Raw genomic sequence first — 22,097 nt, forward strand, 5'->3', positions numbered from 1 at the left:
TTTAATGATCGAGATGGAACATCTTTATCACTCTGGATTGATGATTATAACCAAAAAAGAACACCTTTTAGTATAAGGAATATTCAGGCAAATGATCAATATTTTTAAATAATTGAAAGAGACCAAATTTTAAGAGGAATGTGAAAGCATTACTGCGAGTTCAGGATGGTTTGACCATTTTAAAAATCTAGCTGGACTGCATAATGTAAGAATAACTGGGACATCTTCTAGTGCTGATAAAGATTCTGCAGCCAAGTTTCCTGAAGAATTGCAAAGGATAATTCAGGAGGGTAATTATGATGACCATCAAATATTCAATGTTGATGAAACTGGTCTCTTTTGGAAGCATATACCAACAAACTTTCCTAACTAAAATTGAAGCATCTCAACCAGGATACAAAATCTAAAGATCATCGTGTTACGCTCTAATTAGGGGGTAATGCAGAAGACGACTTTAAACTCAAGCCTATGTTGGTTTATCATGTGCAAAATCCAAGATCTAACATTACTGAAGAAATTGGCACAACTGGAAAAGAACTTGGATTTAATGAACTGGATAATGAAGATATGAGAAACTTGTTCAATTCCCATTCAGAACAGTTAAGCGAGAATGATCTCCTTCAACTAAAAGAACAGCATGCACATGAAGAAGATAAGGAGTACGAACAAGAAAAGAATGTTATGACTAAGAAGCTAACTGCAAAAAAACTTGAGCTATTTTTCAATCACATTGAGCATGCTAAAGAAATGTTGTTTAATGCTGATCCTGATATGTAACAAAGCTTCGAAGTCTGGCAAAATCTTGATAAAGAGATTGCCAGCTATCAGAAATTGCATGACAAGATGAAAAAGTTGAACACTATTCAAATGTATTTAGTTAATTTTTTTGTAAAATAAGTAGCTCAATCAAATGTTAAGACATCAAATAAAAATTTAAGCAATTAATTTTTATTAACTATGATGACTAAATTTTTTTTTCAAATTTACGTTAACTGATGGATGAATTATAATTATTCCTATTGTTCGTTGTAATCGCTTGATGTGATTTTGCTTAGCGTGCATTAATTGATGGATTAATTAATCACATTAAGCGAGGTTTCCTATTTAAAATGCAACTATATACTGAAAGTTACATTTTATTGGTGATATAATATGCTATAAATATGAAATGAATGAATAAAATGTGGTTTCTTAAATAAACCTTGGAAAACAAAACAAAACTACATTTCAATAAATGCCCTCACAAGTGAAAATAACCCATTCAAGAACTTAATGACCAACTTTCTATCTAGTAATTTCATCATTACTGTATATAACCACGTTATAATTATGTATATCTTGATATTTAGCAATTTAAAAAAAATTTTTTTTTCATGATTTTTACTATTTTATATAAGCATCAGAATTACTGGTATTCTACAACCTAATCTAGAGATAACATAACTTCCAACTTACACAACATAAAAAAGATCTAACAAAAGATATTTTTTCTATTTCACAGAACTGAACCTATATGCACTCCTAAATATCACTGGAATCAAATTCCTTTTTACAAAGAAAGAAAATCAAACTGTTTAGTAGGCAGATGTATAAAAACTGCTTACTCTCTCTCTCTCTCTCTGCCACCCCCCATACCTCTTCAGCATAAACTTATAATAAGGAGGTTATACAGAAGATTCAAACCATTTTCAGCTTATACATTTACTTAAAATGTATTATGATAATTAACAAAATGCACCACTTACATGAGTGACTACATATGCAGCAGTGTCAATTTCTGTACAAGTGCACAGCCTGATGACAGCAACAGCAAGCATTACTCATCACTATTCTCACAAATTACTCACAAAGTTGACCAAAGAAATGACAGTCATGTTACTTTTAACACTGAGTCATGAAGCAGTGCAGACAATATAAGGAATGTCTGCAATGTTAACAGTACTCATGACTGATTTTGATATTAGAAACTGTTTATAGATTTTCATCTACAACATGCATATTTCTCTTCCAGTTTAAAAGTATACTCATGACTGATTTTGATATTAGAAACTGTTTATAGATTTTCATCTACAACATGCATATTTCTCTTCCAGTTTAAAAGTATATAGCACACATTAATACCTCTGTAATCACAGAAAATGCTTCTAAGAGCACCGATTATTATTATGTTTTTCCTCACAGGGTTGTTCCAGCAGAGGCGAGTATGGAATTATCTACCATCCAAATGATTGCATACTCAACGACAAAATAAACATTAAATTCTAATGTATTTCTACTGAAATTTAATATAATTAACACATTAAATAAAATTTCGGAAATTAAGAGTTATTTGATAATTAAAAAAAAAAAAAACATTTGAAATTAAAGCCTGAAGCTTACAAAAACAGATACCAAAAGTAGTGTTAAAAAAGTGCAAAATTTTGGTTTGCAAGATGCAATAATGTACTCTCTGCTAATGTCAATAGTTAGCTGATAAGTTAATGTTAATATATTAACCCACTTAGAAGGTTAATATTCTTTAATAAATAAGATACAATAAATTTAAGATATCTGCTGACATAGGGAGTGGTTTAAAATTAATCAATATGCTAAATATTCCATGCAATTGGTTCATAAACATAACACAGTTAAATTCAAAATATTAACTAGTTAGGACTACTTCTTTTTTATAACTCACATTTGAAATCAATTCTTCCCACAATTTCTTCTGAAATATTTATGTTACTCCTATGAATCTTAATTAAATGTAAATACATACTGATATTAACTTCTACACAACTATGATACAGAATTTGTTTTTCTAATTATCTCTTGCAAAAGCCTAAGGCAAAGTTAACAGCATTATCTCAAAATGATCCACGCTGCTTTTAACCAATAAAATTATCACATATAGGAACTTACAAATGAAGAAAAAAAATAAATAATTAAAAAATAAATAAACTAATCGATACAGCATGTTTGGAAATACATCTGCAAACACTCTTACCAAGTTTAATAAAATAAATTTCTAGTACAATAGCACTAAAATTTTATATCACAAATTTCTAAAAAATATCAATAGTTTATTATAGAGCAAATACCTATTACAAAAATAAATATTAAAATGTTCTTCCTAAAAACAAATGCTGATCATTTTCATAATACAACAGCTATTACTAGTATTCCTATTAAAATAACTAATGGAATGAATGAAAATTTCAAGAATAACAAACAAATGGTATAATAAAAAGTAAGTAGAATGTAATTAGCAATGAGCATTAATTCAAAGGTATTACAGAGACTTGATACCAATGAAATTAAATATAATCATAAAAATGAGCATTTTAATAAGGCTAAGGACAAAGCTATTTTCATATCCTAACAATATAATAAAATTAAACATTAATATTTTGACTGTAGCACATGAGAAGCAGGTTCCAGTTCTAAGCCTGTACCTTGGTGATCTTCTTTGGATCTGTAGTGCCAGTTTCCAGCACTTCAACTTTCTGATACACATTAGGTGAGTTTACCCAGCGTAACTTGTCTTGCGTCCTTCTTCCTTCCACAAGTTTTTTTAAAGGACTAAACAAAATATGAATAGGAATCAGTTTCATTCTATGATAACCTATTAAATTATTTTAATAATTAAATGGTCATTACAAAATACATCTGATATCATTACTAAAATGATGTTTTACATAGAGTCTGAATTCTAATATCTACCTGAGCCATTTATCCTCTCCAAACTGCTGAGAATATGATGACGCTGCAGGAGGCACTTCTACATCAGTTTTATGGCGTGGCTGTTCAGTTCGAACCAATGGCTGCCGATACATATATCCAGTTCTGAAACCCTTGAAGAAAATAAATCAAATATTAATTCATTAATAATGAAAACATCAAAATAATCTTTCACCACAAATGAAGAATTTTTGAAAATCTGATTTCTGATATCCAGCTCATTCAAATATATACACTATAATTATGATAAATAGAACCCAAGGTTTTATTTCAACTTTCAACATTTGTCAAAAAACATTTTTTTTTTTTTTGACAAATGATATTGTCATTTATATTTGACAAAATTTCTTATCAAATATAATTTGCTTTGCAACTAAGTGAAATTCTTTCTATAACTATCTCTGATCCAAAGCATGTTAATGAGATGATACGCCTTTTTACTGCTTGCATGTAGAAAACATGATTTCTGCATAAATTCAGCCTTGGTATAGAAAATTCCAGATCAGCTCCCAACTAACTACTGACCCAGTTCCAACCACTGACTCAAAAAAATATCAAAAACTCAATTTCAAACTTGAAAAAGCAGTTAACTGCATTAATAGTTGCCACCAACTTTCAGAAGAGAATAAAAACGTCATCTTTGAAATGATGAGCCAGGGGTCAATCTGACAAATGCTGAAGGCTAAGAACAAAGTTTGAGAGGCACTTAAGTTTGAGTGTGGCCAAAGCTCTTTGCACAGCCTAAAGAATATAGGTGAAGACATCAGTAGACACCTCAGTAGGTTGGATGCTTAAATGCACAGACCTACATAAATCTCATCCAACTGACATTCTCCTCTGTTGAGGTATGAAATGAAACTTATTAGCAAAGCATCAGGCTAAGATGAGATTTCTAACAAATCAAATGCCAACAACATAAAGCCATAATTACATATTGTTGCTATTATTAATGCAATATTAAGATATCACTACCTTCCAGCATGATCAAGTAGCTGACAATTATAATCCCCAAACCACGAAAAGCAGCAAAATTTCCCCAAAAACTATTGCCCAATCAGCCTGCAGTCCTTGCCTAAGAAAAATAGCCAAGAGGGTAATAACAAGAATGCAGAGAGTCACTAAAGAATTAATTCTCATCCCCAATGAACAATTTGGATTCTGAGAATCACTCTGTCAAATAAGTTCTCAAAATCATGGGAAACACCAATGCAGGGTACAACTGAAAGCAGTACATAGGAGCAATTTCCTGGACATTGATAAACATTGGACAAAATATGGCACAATGGGCTTCTTTTCAAACTCCTGGAGAAAAAATTTCCATTTAGGACTTGTCAAACTTACCAAATCCTAGCTCAATCACAAACCCTCGAGTGAAGCTGCTAGGAATTAGATCTTAATACAAAATCACAAGTATATCCCTCCCCAAGGCTTCCTGTTATCACAGGAAGCAAATGGTATGCTCTGTTCCAAACTAGATTAGCAACTAAAAAATTGCAATCTCAGAACTAGAACAATGGTTCAAAAAATGGAAAACTCATGTTAATGTAGACAAGAGCACTGCAGTGCTGTTCACAAGACAAGTTCCCAGAGGGTGAAGTGGTTATGTTTGATACCTCAATTCCATTGCAACCAGTAGCTAAATACTAGGAATACAATTAATAAAACGGCTTAACTTCATGACTCGTTTTGATCATATCTACTCAAAAGCAATAGAACAGTTATACTCGTCGCTGTTTTAAAAATCGAGACATAAGAGGAAAAATTCACCATGATGTATTATTATTACTATTAAGAGAGACCTCCAGGGAGTCAGAGAATCAGAGGGATGCAACATACTATACACAGCAGCTATCATACTTATTCTTGAATTCATTCACCATGCTTGCACTCACAACATCCAATGGCAATCCATTCCAATCACGCACCACTCTCTGAGAGAAAAATCTAGTTCTCACACCCTTCTTGGTGGCCTTCATTCTCAGCTTCCAAGGATGTCCTCTCGTTCTTTCCCCACCATCCATAAATTGAAAACTTCCATCAATTAAAATCCTGTATGACCCTTTCAGAAGTTTGTAAGTCTCAATCATATCACCCCTCTTTCTCCTATTTGGTAGTGTCTACAGTCTACAAATTCTCAATCTGTCTTCATAATTAGTATTCCATTATCCTGATATCATTTTCAACACTTTCCTTTGTACTCTCTCCAATATATCAGAATCACAACAGAAACCAGACCTGCGCAGCTTAGTCCAAGTGAGGTCTTATCAAGGCCTTGTAAAGAGGCAAAATAACATCCTTATCTTTATATGTGAATGTTTCAATGTGAACGTTTCAGCATTGCAATTATCATTGTATCTTTGCCACATAGCCCCTAAACTTCAACTTCCTATCTACTAACACTCCAAGATCCCTAGCCTCATCAATTTCTTCTAGCTTAATCCCACCAATATAATATGACATTGGATATCTAATCATGCCGAAGTGAATGACTACATTTACTGACATTGAACTGATACTCATCTTTCCATGCCCACAATTCCAGCCTATTCAAATCATTCTGCAAAGACTGCATATCAACAGCATTCCTGATTACCCTACCTATCTTTGCATCATCGGCAAATAACTGTATGTCGCTTGTCAAATCCTTCCCAATATCATTAATGTACAGATTGAATAACAGTGGACCAAGTACTGATCCCTGTGGTACACCACTTGTTTCCTTAAACCTTGTAGATTCAGATTCCCTGTATACCACTTTTTGATATCTGTCAGTCAGCCATTCTCTTATCCATACTGATATTGTATAACCCAAACCCATTTTCTCCAATTTATGCAGCAGTCCACCGTGTTGTATTCTGTCAAAAGCCTTAGCAAAATCCAAAAGTATCATGGTGTATCCATTCCCCTCGTCTAGTTCAATGGTAACATTGTTATAGAATGTGAGCAAGTTGTTAAAACATGACCTTCCCTTAGTAAACCCATGTCGTTCATTGCAAAGTAGAGATTTACTGTCAACCAATTTCTGAATGCGGGCCCTAACCAATTTTTCCAAAATCTTCACCACCACTATTCAGATCCTAATTCGTCGATAATTGGATACATCGGTCTTTGCACCACCCTTGTGCAATGGAATTACCACACATTCCTTCCCTTCCTGGGGAATCTTCCCTGTTCTGAGGCTCATATCAAACATCCTGGTCAAAGAAATGGCCAGTTCAGCTGAACACTCTTTTAGCACACGTGCTGATATTGCATCAGTCCCTATTGCTGAATTCTTATTCAATTTGTGCAACAGCTCTAATATCTCGGCCTCACACACCTGAGTTTCTTCATCTAGTGAAGAGGTAATAGTGAGCTCAATGTTACGTTCACCAGGTTGATAGCTTTTAACAAAATGGGCACTCTTTAACTTAACAACCTCTTCTGCATCTGTAACCCTCACGCCATCTGGATTTAGAAGTTATTCTTTCATATTCATACTTTCTTTTACTTGCAGCATATCGATAGAATTCTTGTGGGTTATCTTTAACATGCAGAGCCAGTTTCTTTTCGTAATCAGACTTTACTTTCTGTAAACAGTTGACTATTCTAGCCTGCTGCTTATAACATTCATAACGGACGCCATCCTTATGCAAATTGTATTCCTTCCACATCATCCTTTTCTTACCAATCTCTTGTTTAATAAGATTGCACATCCATTTGACTCCTACCCTATTTATTCTTCGAACTCTCAGGATACATAATGATATCGCATGATTTAAGTATTGTTTAAATGCTTCCCATGCACTGTCGATATTCTTTCCATCCAGCAACCGATCCCATTGCGTTGAACTCAGTATACTCCTCAGTTGGTCATAATTTCCTGCTTTGTAGTTCAGCATCTAACCTTTTCTGAATGGAACATTCATAAACTTAGTCACTTCCCAAGTGAGTACCACATGATCACTGTCACCAACTGGAGGCAGAATAGTGATGTCTTTAACTGAAAGGCCCTCTGACACTGTAATCAAATCTAACACTCTCTGACCTCGAGTCCTTTCGTCACATGATGCTTGAGGAAGTTGTCCTGCAACAGCTCAATAAATGCATTTTCATTCTTCTCATGAGATTCTACTGCTGCCCAATCAATTATTTCATGCTCATCTTTTCTATTTGGTGATTTCTTCATCACCAGCAACCGATCCACCAGGTCTGTAACAACACCCCACTATGTAATTTGTCTTGTTAGATTCCACCTCACACCAGATGGCTTCAAACTCACTGCCATATGAAAAATTGTTAGTAGTATTACTACATTCATAGGTCTCAACTCTAACTGGATTTAAGTCATTAATAACGGAATTTAACGATATTAATAATGGAATCACGTTAATTTAAATGGTTTTATATGTAAAGTTTTCAGTTTGTTTTTATAGCCATTGTCAATACAATTACAGAAAAATATAAAAAAAGGAACAATTCAAATGAAAGCAAGTGATATTTTGTGCACTATTAGCTGCAGGAGAATAGCTACATCTGCATTAAATAGGTATCCAAAATAAATTACAATAAAATAATTTAGTTAATAAATTATTTTTAAATATAAACAATAAACTGATTACAAATTAAGGAACACATGAATGGTGAGTATTAGTATTGCTTGATGTACCTGCGTTTTACTCAGGATTTCTCCATGAGTGCAGATCACAAAATGCCTCCAACGATCTCGATCTTCTCTCTTCCATGTTATACCCATAGATTTCACTAGTGATCTTCCCATCTTGTAGGTGGTCGTGCTGGTTTTCTCTTTATTCTTCATTGCCAGTTGAGTATTCTATATGTCCATCTATTATCCCTGAGTCTGGTTATGTGACCTGCCCATCTCATCTTGCTTTCATATACTGCAGTTACTACATCTTTTATGCCTGATCTCTTTCTTAGTTTCGTGTTTCTAACATGTTCCATTTTGCTGATGTTACAAATCCTACGTTCTATTGCAAGCCAAGTTATTCTGAGAGTCTCTTCTTTTCTTGTGTTATTTCTGATCCATATGCAAGTGATGGAAGAATGTCACTATTAAATAGTTTTGCCTTCGCAAAGATGTCAAGATTTGGATCAGTAAGTGTTTCTTTTAGTCTGTTGAATGATAGCCATGCAGCTTGATTTCTTTTTGCTAATTCTTCAGATAAATCGTTATTCATTTTTATTGTTTGTAGGAGTAATTGTAGGAGTCAACTTGTTCTATAGGGATGTTATTAATACATAGGTGACTGTCACTTGTGTAGATGTTTTTGATCCATTGTTTTTTCTAGATTCATTTCTAAGCCTATCTTACTACTGTTTGTGTATATTTTTTCATCCATTTCTTCTAGGTCTTTTGGATTGCGAGACATCAGTACTAGATCATCGGCAAACATAAGGATTTGTAGTTTTTCACCATCTATGCTTATTCCTCCATTTAGATCTATTTTTTTTCCAGAATGTATTCTAAAGTGCTGGTAAATAGATTAGGGGAGGTCACAATGCTGTGGCAGACCCCTCTCTTTATATCTATATTTATAGATTGATCAATGTTCTTCATAAGAAAGGCAGTGCTTTAGAATGCACCAATTACAGAACAATTGCATTAATGAGTCATCTTGACAAAGTGCTGATGAAAATACTAACAGAACGCCTGAAGGGGCATATGGAGGCACATCTTCCGGATACCGGATTTCAACAAGATCGAAGTACAGTGCAACAAATACTCGCACTAAGACTAATAGCAGAGAAAGCTCGAAGAAAAAACAAAAAGATATATTGCTGTTTTGTGGGCTTCCAAAAAGCATTTGATAATATTGACCAAAATATAACATGGGCTGTCTTGGAATCGTATGATGTGGACAATAAATTGATCTGCCTGCTGAAAGATATAAACAGCCAAGCACAAGCAAAAAATTAGAATAGCAGGTGAGACTGGAGATTGGTTTGCCACTAATCAAGGCACAAGACAAGGGGACCCAATATCATCAATCATCTTCATCACCCATCTGGGAAGAACACTAAATAAGATTAAAGAAGATGGTGGAGGCATTTCAACAAATGGCATGAGAATAAACTACCTCTGCTTTGCAGATGACATCGTCCTGATTGAAGTAGACGCAGCAAGACTGGAACACTATACACAGAAGGAAAAAGATATGGACTAAATGTCAACTTTGAAAAAACTAAAACAATGATATTCAGACAATAGGAGACTGACGATAGACAGATCTCAACTGGAAAATGTGCAACACTTCACATATCTTGGATGCCACATGACGCATGACTTGTACCCCCCCCCCCCAAAAAAAGAGATAAAAATTAGAATAGCCAGAGCAACAACTATTTTAAAAGCCAAGGACAAAATATGGAAGAGCCGAGCTATAAAGATGCAAACTAAACTGCGCATTGTAGAAACCTGTATCTTCAGCAGCATGCTCTATGGATGCGAGGCCTGGGTACTCCTGAGAGAATCTGAAAGGAAGATATTGGCATTTGAGAGGAAGTGCCATAGAAAGATCTTGAGAATAAGCTGGATACAGAAAGTGAACAATAAGGAAATCTAGACTAATACAACCAAAAGAAAACCTGATTCAGAAAATAATCAAAAGGAAACTATGTTTATTTGGCCATATGTGTAGAATGAATGATGAGAGAAAATTAAAAACATAGCTGTTTGGAATGATTGAAGGAAAGAACAAAAGAGAAAGACCAAACAGAGAATGGGGCGATGACATCATCAAATGGTGCGGAAACTCTATACACCAACTGAGTCATCTTGCACAAAATAGAATGCAATGGAAGAATCATATCAAGATGGCAGCAGACACCTACAGGCATTGAACCCATGGTTGTTGATGATGACTGCATGCTTTGTGTTCTATGGTATCATATGCTTTTTAAAATCAATAAAGAGGAAACAGAGAGATTTGATATTCCCTGCATTTTTCTGTTAGTTGTGAAATGGATATGGTCTATTGTGGAGAAGCCTCTTCTGAATCCTGTCTGCTCTCTGGAGTTGTCTTCAAGTGTGTTTTGGATTCTGTTTAGTATTACTCTGTTCATGATTTTATATATGTGAGAGAGCAGACAGATTGGACAATAGTTTTTTTTGTCTTCCTTGTTCAATTTTTTGAATAGGGAACAAGAAAGACCTCAAAAAGTATGGTTTTTGAGGTCTTCCTTTCCTCTTGAATCTTTCTTTCTTTGAAGTACAACATGAATCTGGCAACCAAGGCTTTGAAAATAATTGGTCTACCTTGTTGGATTTCTTCAGGCTTAACGTGATCAAGTACTGAGTAGAGTATTAGTATACCTTCCCAAAATTGAGAAAGTTTTAGACAATTATTTTTGTTCAGGTTTGGGTTGTGAATGCATGCTTCACAGATTTTCTTGTACTGTCTTTCCAGAAGAAAATAACTTCTGTGTAACTCTTTGGTTTTGTTCTGTTTGAATCCTGTGTTTTGTAGATAATGTGTGGCTTGCTAAACCAGATTTGTTGGGTTCAAGTGAATGTATTCCTGATGTTCTTCAAGACGAATTTGTGCATAATGACTAGTCTTGTCCATAATATTAAAATAGCAAGACTACTTCAACAGATTGCCTTACAAGTCTCTTTCCATCCAGTTTGGAAACTTAATACCTTCATCACACCTAAACACAAATATCCTCCTCTTTTTTTTTATCCTGAAATTTACAGAATCCCTGCTCTTGCAGCTTATGTTAATATGGACAGACTGATCATTCTGATGTTTTAATAATATTAGTCTTTGGTTTGCTTCCTGAGATAGTGGTTCTGCTTGGTAGTAGGTTTCTCATGTTACTGAGTGAAGTCACCAGTGAGTGTCCTGTCCCAGAGAGAATGAGATCAGATCAGGAGTGATGAATTTAGTGATCTTTGTGTTAAGGCTTAAGTGCTGAGAGAAACTCGTGTTCAAGGCTTAATGGAGTGAAACACTGAGACACTGTCAGGAAGTACAATATGAGACATGTAACATACACACACAAAGTAAAACTAAGCGAAACACGATGATGGAAGACTAGAGTCCTAACTATGTGGGGTGCTCTGTATGGACACCTGCCAGCAACACAGGATATAAACTGGGATCTCAAAGTATTAGCGTTTCCGATATTTTAGGCAGTTATATGCAACAATATTTATTCAAATTAGGCTGATTTCTGAGAGCAGCTACAGATTCTAAATACCATCTTTCTCTTTTAAATTTACTGAGAGATAAGGGTTCTCCCTTCTCACCCCTCCCACTGTCATTTTTTTATGGAATAATTTTTAAAACAAGCTCTTAACTCAGCCCCCTCTGAAACTTTGTCAAGTAAAGATATGTGGATAATGTGTTCTCTAACTGGTCTCATAGCCAAGAGCCATTAGACTTTTCTTTCTCATCTCAACAGTCTTCACCTAGAATATAATTTACTATGGAAAAAGACACTAATAGTAGTCTAGCCTTTCTAGACACCTTGGTAATGCCTTCTTTATGTTAACCTGTCCTTTTCAGTATACATGAAACCCATTCACACAGGCAAATACATTCATAAACTTTAATATCGCTCTCCCCCCCTCTTAACAACATGGTATCATTAAAACACTAACCAATAGAGCCTATAACCCTTGTTCCAATCAGGCCTCTCTTGTAGCAGAGCTTACTCATACACACCAACATCGAATGGCTGCAGTTCACACAGTATCAGAAAAATAATGAGTTCTTCCTCCAATGCTCAATCTTCTCTTCAGAAGGATTTTAGTATTGCTATCATCATTCCCTATGTCCAAGGTACTTCAGAAAAAAACAGTCAGAATCTTAAAGAAAAACAACCTCTACACAACTTTCAAGCCTTACTTGGAATGAGCTACTTTTATCCACTCTGCTAGGGACTGATTCCCTCCTCTCTCTGTTCCTGGTGTATATAGGGTTCCTTGTTGACCGACTGTGGATAGGCAGGAAGATCAGCCAACATGGGAAAAAAATAAAATGCACATCTGCAATCATGACTATGGTCAATCAGGCCTTGCAGACCATGCCTTAGATATATCTCATAGAATCAATTGGAAAGAAGACCACCATGCTCCATTGCAGTAAAGTGTGTGTGCTACAAGTCACATTCTGTACTCCCTGATGTCTTAGTGACAGACGAAATGCTGGCAGAATTAAATATTATTTTTAATCACTTCTCAGTGCTGTTTCACTCCATTAAGCCTCTAACATGAGTTTAGTGATCCTTTCACTCAAGTGAGATTAAGAGTGATCTTGTATATCACTCAATTTTTGAAGGGGTTTGCTGCACTTTAACAGTGCCTCAATAAAGGTCAAAAATGGTCTGCATCCATGTTTGTTCAGCATTATTCCATATTTACATTATGGAATAATGAGGCAACTGATATTAAGTCCAAAGCTTCTACATACAAGTAGTCCAGTAATGAAGATACTTCACACATAAACTTTGCTCCCTTACACTTGCATAAATGATTAAACAACAAATATAATTTACTTAAATATAAAGAGCCAATATATTCGGCATCAGAGAGTTTCATGCCGAATATAGCATAAAAAACTATAAAAGTATTGGCGAATACTAGCGTGAGCTAAATGCAAGTAGTCCTAGAACGCAGTACAAACACAGGCAACTCGTTGCAAAGGTGGGGAAAGTTCTGATCACTAATCCCACCATAATGTAATAACCGCATACATCTCCTAGGAAATGTGTTTTTACATTATGGAAAATACCAAGATTAGCGATCAGAACTTTCCCCACCTTTGCAATGAGTTGCCGTGTTTGTACTACGTCCTAGGACTACTTGCATTCAGCTCATGCTAGTATTCGCCGATACATAGTTTTTTTTATGCTATATTCGGCATGAAATTTTCTGATTCCAATCGTTGAGTTTCTTAATCGGTTTTAAAACGATGTGGGATCTAATATCCCCTTAATTTAATAAATATAATTTGTTTTGTAACCAGGTGAAAATCCTTTCTACAGCTAATGAAGAATCTTGATACTACTATTTTGCAAGATATGCCTAGAATGAGTTCACAGGGGCATGCAGGGAGGAGGATTGGGGGGGGGGGGGGGACTGCTTTGACCATGAGAGTTTGGTGAAATTTCTGTCAGTATCACTAAGTGAAGAATGCATTGAGAGAGATGGGATTATATAGCAATTTCATTTAGCTGAACACTTATCAGCCTGGTGTTCAACTACATATTAATGCTACAAGCACTAAGAATAAAGGAAAGGAGATAACATTGGAAATGGAATGGGGGAAAAAAAAATTACTGGCATCACTTAAACCTGGCTAAGTGATGTCAATAATGATATTATCCTTACAGGAATAGAATATGACAGGTTAAGTATATTCAGGAAGGGTGAACAAGATAGAAGCAGAGTGAACGTGTGGTGTGTTTGTGTGTGTGTATGGGAGGAGAGTTACTATGTTGGTACTTTCACCGTCACTCTCCAAGTGGTTAAAAACACTTAAATTCAAAATAAAACAGAAATGCCCAAACTAACTCCTAATTAACTGTGCACAGATTTTATTGTCATGCTGCAAGCAAAAGAAATAATGAATGTGGAAGAATAACTTTATTGAATGCAGATGGTACACGAGTGTCGGAAGCTAAGGAGATTGTTCAGTTAATGAGTGCTCACTTTGCTAAGATATATCAACCAGGTGTATGTAGCATGGTGCTACTGCTACACTGGATGAAGAGTTAGAGGTTCATGAAAATGAGGTTGAAGAGCTCTTGCATAACCTGGATAAGAATTTCTCAATAGGGACAGATGGAATATCTGCCTGTTTGTTAAAGGAATGTTCAGCCGAATTGGCTAGGCCTTTCACACATTTGCATAACTTGAGTCTCAGCTCAGGAATGATATCATAGGAATGGAAGGAATGTATGATAGTTCCATTGCACAAGGGTGATGCAAAAACTGATGTGTCTAACCACCAACCTATTAGTATCTCTGGTGTGGTAGTGAAGATTTTAGAGATGCTGGTAAGAACTCGCATACAGAAATGGGTAGGTAAGCATTCTATACTCTGCAGGGAACAGCATGGGTATACTAAAGGAAGGTCATGTTTTAGCAATTTGCTCACATTTTATAACAATGTTACGGCCGAGTTGGATAAAGGGAATGAATACACTATGATAACGTTGGATTTTTCTAAGGCATTTGATAGGATACCACACGATAGGCTGTTAAGTAAACTGGAGAATACGGGATTGGAACATAATCTATTGAATTGGATCAGGGGATGGCTGACAGACAGATAACAAAGTGGTATACAGCGAGTGTGAATCTGCCAGATTTAAGGTAACCAGTAGTGTACCTCAGGGTTCAGTCCTTGGGCCATTATTGTTCAATCTATACATTAACGACATCAAGCAGGGTCTATCATCAGATTTGCAATTGTTTGCTGATGATGCGAAGATAGACAGGGCAATCAGAAATATTACTGATATTCAGCAATTACAAAATGATTTGAATAGACAGGAAATCTGGGCAAACGAAAATGGCTGTCAGTTTAATGTTGGTAAGTGTAAAGTTATGCACCTTGGCGTGATTAGAGTTTCAGCAGCATATTATATTAACGGGGTTATGCTACAAGAAACTAAAGAGGCAGGGGATCTTGGTGTATTGGTGGATAAGAATTTAAAGTTCAAAGGTCACATAGCAAAAGTTGCAAATACAACTCAAAGGATAATTGCTATGTTGAAGTGAACCTTGACATGTAAGGATAAGGAAGTAATTTTGCCTCTTTAGAAGGCTTTGATAATAAGACCACACTTGGATTACTGGGCGCAGATTTGGTCTCCCAGGTTCCAAGGGGATAAAGAAGCTGTGGAAAGGGTGCAAAGAAGAATTACAAAGATTATATCCAGATTATGAGGACAGCTTGCGAGTATGTGGATTACAGACTCTGGTTAACAGGAGAAAGAGGTTATAAACTTTTGAATGGGTGTTTTAGCATTTCAAATGATGAAATTTTTCGTTATGGAAGGCAGGGAGAGAACACAGAGGGGCATCCATGGAAGTTAAGGTTGTTCTCAGTCAAGAAAGGGTTAAGAGCTAGGTTTTTCTCCCAGTGAGTGAGCGAGTGGAATAATTTGTCCTTACGGGTAGTGAGTGCATCTAGTGTAAATGAATTTAAGGGAAGGTATGATAGCTGGATTGGGTAATTTACAGCCTCCCTCGATGAGTTCTTGACTCCCTGGAGGTCTCAGATAATAATAGTAATATTCCAGGATATCTCATATGTAACTTTACCTTTTGAGCTAACCTATTAACTCAATTAAGAGGTTGAGTTCACAGTTTTGTAACCAAATAAAATTTTTACTTGGAAAAAAAAAAATACACACACACATCAAATCTATACAACTTATGTATACAAACAAGTATTTTCTTCACATCACTATTTCAAATTACAAACAAAACACCTCAATATATACAGCTTCTCTTCAAACATAAGCTAACAGTTATTATCCTTTATGGATATAACCTCTGGAACCTTTGTCTCTTTTTCCTACAGAACTTTTATTCTCTCTTGAATTTACAAAGGAGAAAGACTAACACAAAACTGCTCTCTATATGATAGCAACATAGAAAATCAAATTCTTTTTGCATCTTAAAATAACAGAACACCAAAGAAAACCTATCTTGTCTTCATTTTCTATATGAAAATAGCAGCAAGCTGCATTAAATAAACTGCTAAAACCAAATGATCATCACTTTTAGAATGAATTAACTTTCTATATGAAAGTCAACATTATTCCTTAAAACCTTATCAGCAGTTTTAATACTTCAGAAAAAACTAAGGCCATATCACTTATCAGCCTGAGAATCCTAAATAAAACAAACTTTACCAGGCCCATTTCTATATGAACTGAAAATCAATCGTTCATTCAGCTTTAAGTGAAATAAATCCTATATGGATTTATTCTGCTGTGTTCCTTTCCTACTACCTGAACAGTTGAATGCCTAGCAATGTTCCATACCATTCTTTTCACTTTTGCACATGCTCAGAAATACATTAGAGCAACTTCTGCTCCAATCCACCATCATGCACCACCATTACTGCCTTCAGTGCTGTACTTGAAATGATAATAAAAGTTCTTTCTTCATGGTGCAAAAAAGTTTATTTAATTATAATTTCAAACAAAACAAGTAGAAATTATAACAATTCTTCATTTTACAATCTTTTACGCACTGGGGTAGGTATGTTTAATCACTCCTGAAAATACAGTAACCTGTGCTTCCCTCGTAAGGAAAAAAAAATAACTTTTCAAAACGTCTTGATCATGACATATAAAAATAAACAAATACTTAACTACTTTTATAAAATTATAAAAGTAATTAAGTATTACTTTAATTAATAAATTTATTAATTAAATTTAATTAATAAATGAATTAAAGTTAAGAAATTAATAAACTTGTAGGCTATCTGAATTTTAATACAGATATCCTGCAAGAGAAGTACTGCTAATGATTACCAAGGAATTGAATCCAACTAAAGTAGAAATCTCTACTGGTGGTGGTAGTATGAGAGAGAGAGAGAGAGAGAGAGAGAGAGAGAGAGAGAGAGAGAGAGATGGTAACAGGACAAAATACACAAATGAGTGTTGTTACAGACCAGGATCAGCTGAAGGTACTAAACGGAAAAAAATATGTAAATCTTAGGGATAAAAAGAGGACTATTGTTATGGGTAATTTCAACTGTGAAGTTGGAATTAATAGTTGAAACCACCCATAATGTCAAATGGAAGAAGAGTGAAAGAAAATTTATAGAATCAGTGAAAGATAACTACATTCTACCTTAAGTAGCATGGAAAGGAAAGGAATTGCAGTAGGAATACCAGATCTAGTGTGAGAATCTATCTATAAATTAGGTTTGGTTTATAGTTTATTTGGCACAAAAACTACAAAGGTCATACTGTGCCATACTAAAGGTTACAACATTAGCATTTACAGAAAATTGTAAACAATATGTCTGTACAAGAATCTAGTTTCACAAAGCAGCATCTCTAGGTAAACAGAACTGCTGCAGAGGTCACAGCAACACACAAGGTCAAAGGTTATCTACATATATGTAAAATTATAACAGATGCCTTTATAGCAATACAAAAATAGGCAAAAAGGGATTATTATACAATATGCACGGATGAAATTAAATTTAGCAATACATATAAACAGAATTATTAGAAAGTACACAAGTAGGTAAGATGTCCTACAGCACTACATGATTATTCGAAAAATAAAGTAGTAAATAAGATGCATACACAAAATGTATGTTAAGTGATGCAGCATCTACATATAAACAAAATTACTGCAGAGATTTCAGCAATACATAAATAGATAACTATAGGTTAACATATGTAAATACAAAACAAATCAAGGAAAGCAGTGTCTACATCTAGTAAGATTACAACAAACATTATTATACTAATACTTAAAGAGTCAGAAAGGAATTATTATACAGCATTGATGCATAAAATTGAAGTTTAGCATTATGGTATTTACATATTAACAAAATTACAGCAGGGTGATACAAATATACAAGATCAAGGCCTATGGTAATACATAATTGGTCAGATTTAACCTAATGAATAATATGCATGTATAAAAGTTAAGTTAAGCAAAAAAAGTATTTACATATAAACAAATTTATGGTCAAATGTGTTTGTACAAATTAATTCTTTCTAAAAAATTAAAAACATGCAATTTGCCTGAGTCTGCTAGCATTTCCCTGAGTGTATACGGCTTGGTTAGATAGGTGAAAATTTCATTCCACTCTTGTGTTTTGACAATCTACCAGAATATGATGAATAGTGAGCTCTCATCATATGGGTCATCAGCTCTCAGTAAATGAGAACGCGTAAGGTGATTGTGACCTATGCAGAGCCAAGGACAACCTTCTCTCTTCTCTTTGTACGTTGACTAGAATGCCAGTGTTTAATTTCAGTTTTAATGTTATATATTTTGTTGATGCTTCTTGCCATGATAACTCCCACTGAGCAATTAGCTTTGCTCTTATAAGTTGTCTGTAGTCTGTATGTGGAACTGTCAAACAGTATGTGGAGAAGGTATGAGCTGATTTAGCAGCTGCATCTGCAGCCTCATTTCCTTTGATTCCGATGTGGCTGGGAATCCAGCAGAACTGAACATCGAAATTAAGGATTTTCATTTTGTGAAGCAGGTGTAGCACTTCATAAAGTACTGGATGTGGATTATACACAGGAGAGGAGATAGCATGTAAAGAGCTCAATGAGTCTATAAATTATACACTTTTGGTAGCAGTTTTCTTTTATATGCACAAGTGCAAGCTGAATGGTATGTAACTCTGCTGTATAATTACTGCAGTCTGGTGGGATCTGATTTGAGATAATAATGTTAGGAAGCACAGCCAACAGAGGTGTTAGTTCTTGAACCATCAGTATAGATGGGTAAAAAATCAGTGTGTGCTGCTCTGTGTGCATTAAACAATTGCAGGTAAATGGATGATGGGGTATAAGATTTCTGTAGCTGACAAAGTGACAGATTGCAGGATGGTGTGCAAACCTGCCAGGAGGAATGCTGTTATGTTTAGTGTAGCTAATGTTGTCAACATTTATATTAACAGCTTGCACAGTTTCTTTAATACGCATACCAAAAGGATGTATAGCAGTTTGATATGTGTGATATTGAGCTTCCCAATGCAGAGAGAAGATACTATTCCATGTAGGGTGATCTAGGAGAGATTTTATTTTTAGGGCATAATTAAGAGACAACTGTTTCCGTCGAAGTGATAAAGCCGGTTCATTTGCTTCAACAGAGACTTTGAGTGGGTGAGGTGCAAAAGTTAAAAATTTTAAATTTTTAACTTTTGCACCTCAAAACTTTTTAACTTAAAAAGTTAAAAAGTAAAAATCCAACCATCGTAGGTTACTCTGTCTTGCCGAACCATAGACTTGGGACCCATAATCCAGCTTTGAATGTATAAGTGCACAATAAAGATGGAGCAATGAAGCTCGATCAGCACACCACTCAGTAGAGGACAGAGTGCGAAGGAGGTTCAAAGTTCTTTTACACTTTTCTCTTAGTTGACAAATATGTGCAAGAAATGCAAGTTTTCTGTCAAAAATGAGTCCCAAGAACTTGGTTTCTGTAGCTGCTGGAATAACAGTATGTCCCATTCTTAGTTCAGGATCAGGGTGATGAGTGCGTTTTCGAGAGAAGTGTAGACAACACTTTTTTCTGTTGAAAACCTAAATCCATTACAAAGAGCCCACAGAGAGACAAGATCAATTGCTTGCTGAAGTTGCTTTTCAATTACCCTCATGTTACGTGAGTGACAGTAAATTGTAAAGTCATCAACATATAGAGCATTGTCTACAGTAGGAGGAAGCTGATCAATAATTGAGTTAATTTTAATAGCAAAAAGGGTTACACTTAAGACAGAGCCTTGGGGAACATCTTGTTCTTGATGATATGGTCAAGATAATGTACTTCCCACTCTGACTTGGAAAGTTCGTGTAGACAGAAAGTTTTTAATAAATATAGGAAGGTGCCCTTTGAGACCTAGGTTACAGATGTCTTTTAATATGCCGTATCTCCAGGCTGTGTCATAAGCTTTTTTTTCCATGTCAAAAAAAACTGAGACAAGATGTTCTCGCTTCAGAAATGCATCTCTAACCGAACTAAATGGTCTAAAGTTGATCGATGCCTACGGAAACCACATTGTGTATTGGAGAGAAGACTGTTGCCTTCTAAATACCAGAGAAGTCTGGCATTAACCATTTTCTCTAGTATCTTACGAAGACAGTTGGTCAGAGCAATGGGTCGATAATTATTTGCTTGTGTTGGATCTTTTCCTGGTTTTGGGATAGCAATGACAATTGACTTAGGCAAAGAATTTGGAACTCTTCCTCTGCAAGTATTCTATTATGTAATAAGATCCATAGAAGATGATGGTAGATGTCTTATCATTTCAAAAATGGATGTCATCAGGTCCTACTGCACCAGGGTGAGATTGCAGGAGAGCTCTTTTTAATTCCTCCTTGACAAATGGCTGATTATATGGCTGAAGAATGTTAGTAGAAAAATTAAGCCTTCGTTTCTCTTGCTGCTCTTTCAGTATTAAATATTCCGAAGAATATGAAGCTGTTGCTGAGATTTTAGCAAAAGTTTCTCCCAAAGTATCTGCAATAGCTTCGGGATCAGCAAGTACACCTCCATTATAGTCTAAGGTGGACAAACAATGTGTACTATATCTGCCTTTCATTTTCCAGATTTTATCCCATACAATTTTTGGACTGGTCATTTGATTAACTGATGTAGTAAATTGAATCCATGATTGTTTTTGACATCTTACATAATGTGCTGTGGCTCAAGCACGCTGAAAGTTATTAAATTTGATGTGGTGGGGTATCTACGAAATATGCTCCATGCTCTGTGTTGATCTTTTTTTGGCTGCCTGAAATTCTGGGTTACACCAAGGCTTTGGATAGATTGGGAATCGAGATGATGTTTTTGGGATGAAGGTTGTTGCTGCAGGGGTGCTTAAGGGTCAAAGTTGTATAACTGAGAGGAGACCTCCACATAGCCTTTAAAGGATTGTGGAGAACCGACCAGGGCTTCTGACCTAATGTCCAATCCTCACCTTCTCATGGTGCAACCTGTTGGGTATCTACCTGGATTCTGAATGAAAGAGGATGGGCTAGCAATTTGGGATTTAGCCGGCCAAATTGTATTCTTATTGGCTTAAACCAATATGCAAAATGATGGTGAAACATGACAAAATTTCATGCCGACTGGGGCATCGCCCAGTTAAACAAGGCCCCCGTTGTTTTCACCAGGGAACCAGGGCGAACAGCGAAAACTCAGCTACTGAAACAAATCTGAAAGCACACCCCAACTCAACATCACCAGAGTTAAGATCGGTACTATCAACATAAGAAGCCTGAATGGCAAAGAAATGGAGCTAGCTGAGGAATTAGATAAGTACCAGATCAACATAATAGGGGTGACTGAAACAAAAAAGACCAAAACTGGTGAGATCTTTCTGAGCAATAACAAAATGTTATATTCAGGAAATGACAATCAAGGAAAAGAAGGAGTAGCCATAGTATTCAACACTAAATACAAGGCTAATCTTCTTGAATGGCAGGCAGTCTCAAGTAGAGTGATGTGGGCTAATATCAGAATGGGGAATTGGACAATGAGACTTATTTGTGCCTATGGTCCCACAGAAGATTCTACTAAGGTAGAAGATCGACATAATAGCGGTGACTAAAACAAAAAAGACAAAAACTGGTGAGATCTTTCTGAGCAATAAATACAAAATGTTATATTCAGGAAATGACAATCAAGGAAAAGAAGGAGTAGCCAT

The 22,097-nt window shown here is 35.4% G+C and overlaps 1 protein-coding gene across 8 annotated transcripts in view; it reads right to left on the bottom strand.

Annotated features, from left to right (window-relative positions):
* The window catches only part of LOC150099873 (protein hu-li tai shao-like), a 542,656-nt gene that overhangs the window by 309,908 nt on the left and 210,651 nt on the right, over positions 1 to 22,097 (bottom strand). For all 8 annotated transcript variants that reach the window (XM_090404245.1, XM_090404248.1, XM_090404250.1 and 5 more), the window contains exons 9-10: positions 3,703 to 3,833; positions 3,435 to 3,561 (exon numbers count right to left, since the gene is read on the bottom strand). In XM_090404245.1, coding sequence (XP_090260371.1) covers positions 3,435 to 3,561; positions 3,703 to 3,833 — 258 coding nt within the window. The remainder of the gene's footprint in view (positions 1 to 3,434; positions 3,562 to 3,702; positions 3,834 to 22,097) is intronic.

The sequence above is a fragment of the Typopeltis vanoorti genome, chromosome 14, assembly GCF_054136105.1.
Source record: "Typopeltis vanoorti isolate ZY-2024b chromosome 14, IOZ_Tvanoo_1.0, whole genome shotgun sequence".
NCBI classification, from domain to species: Eukaryota; Metazoa; Arthropoda; class Arachnida; order Uropygi; family Thelyphonidae; genus Typopeltis; species Typopeltis vanoorti.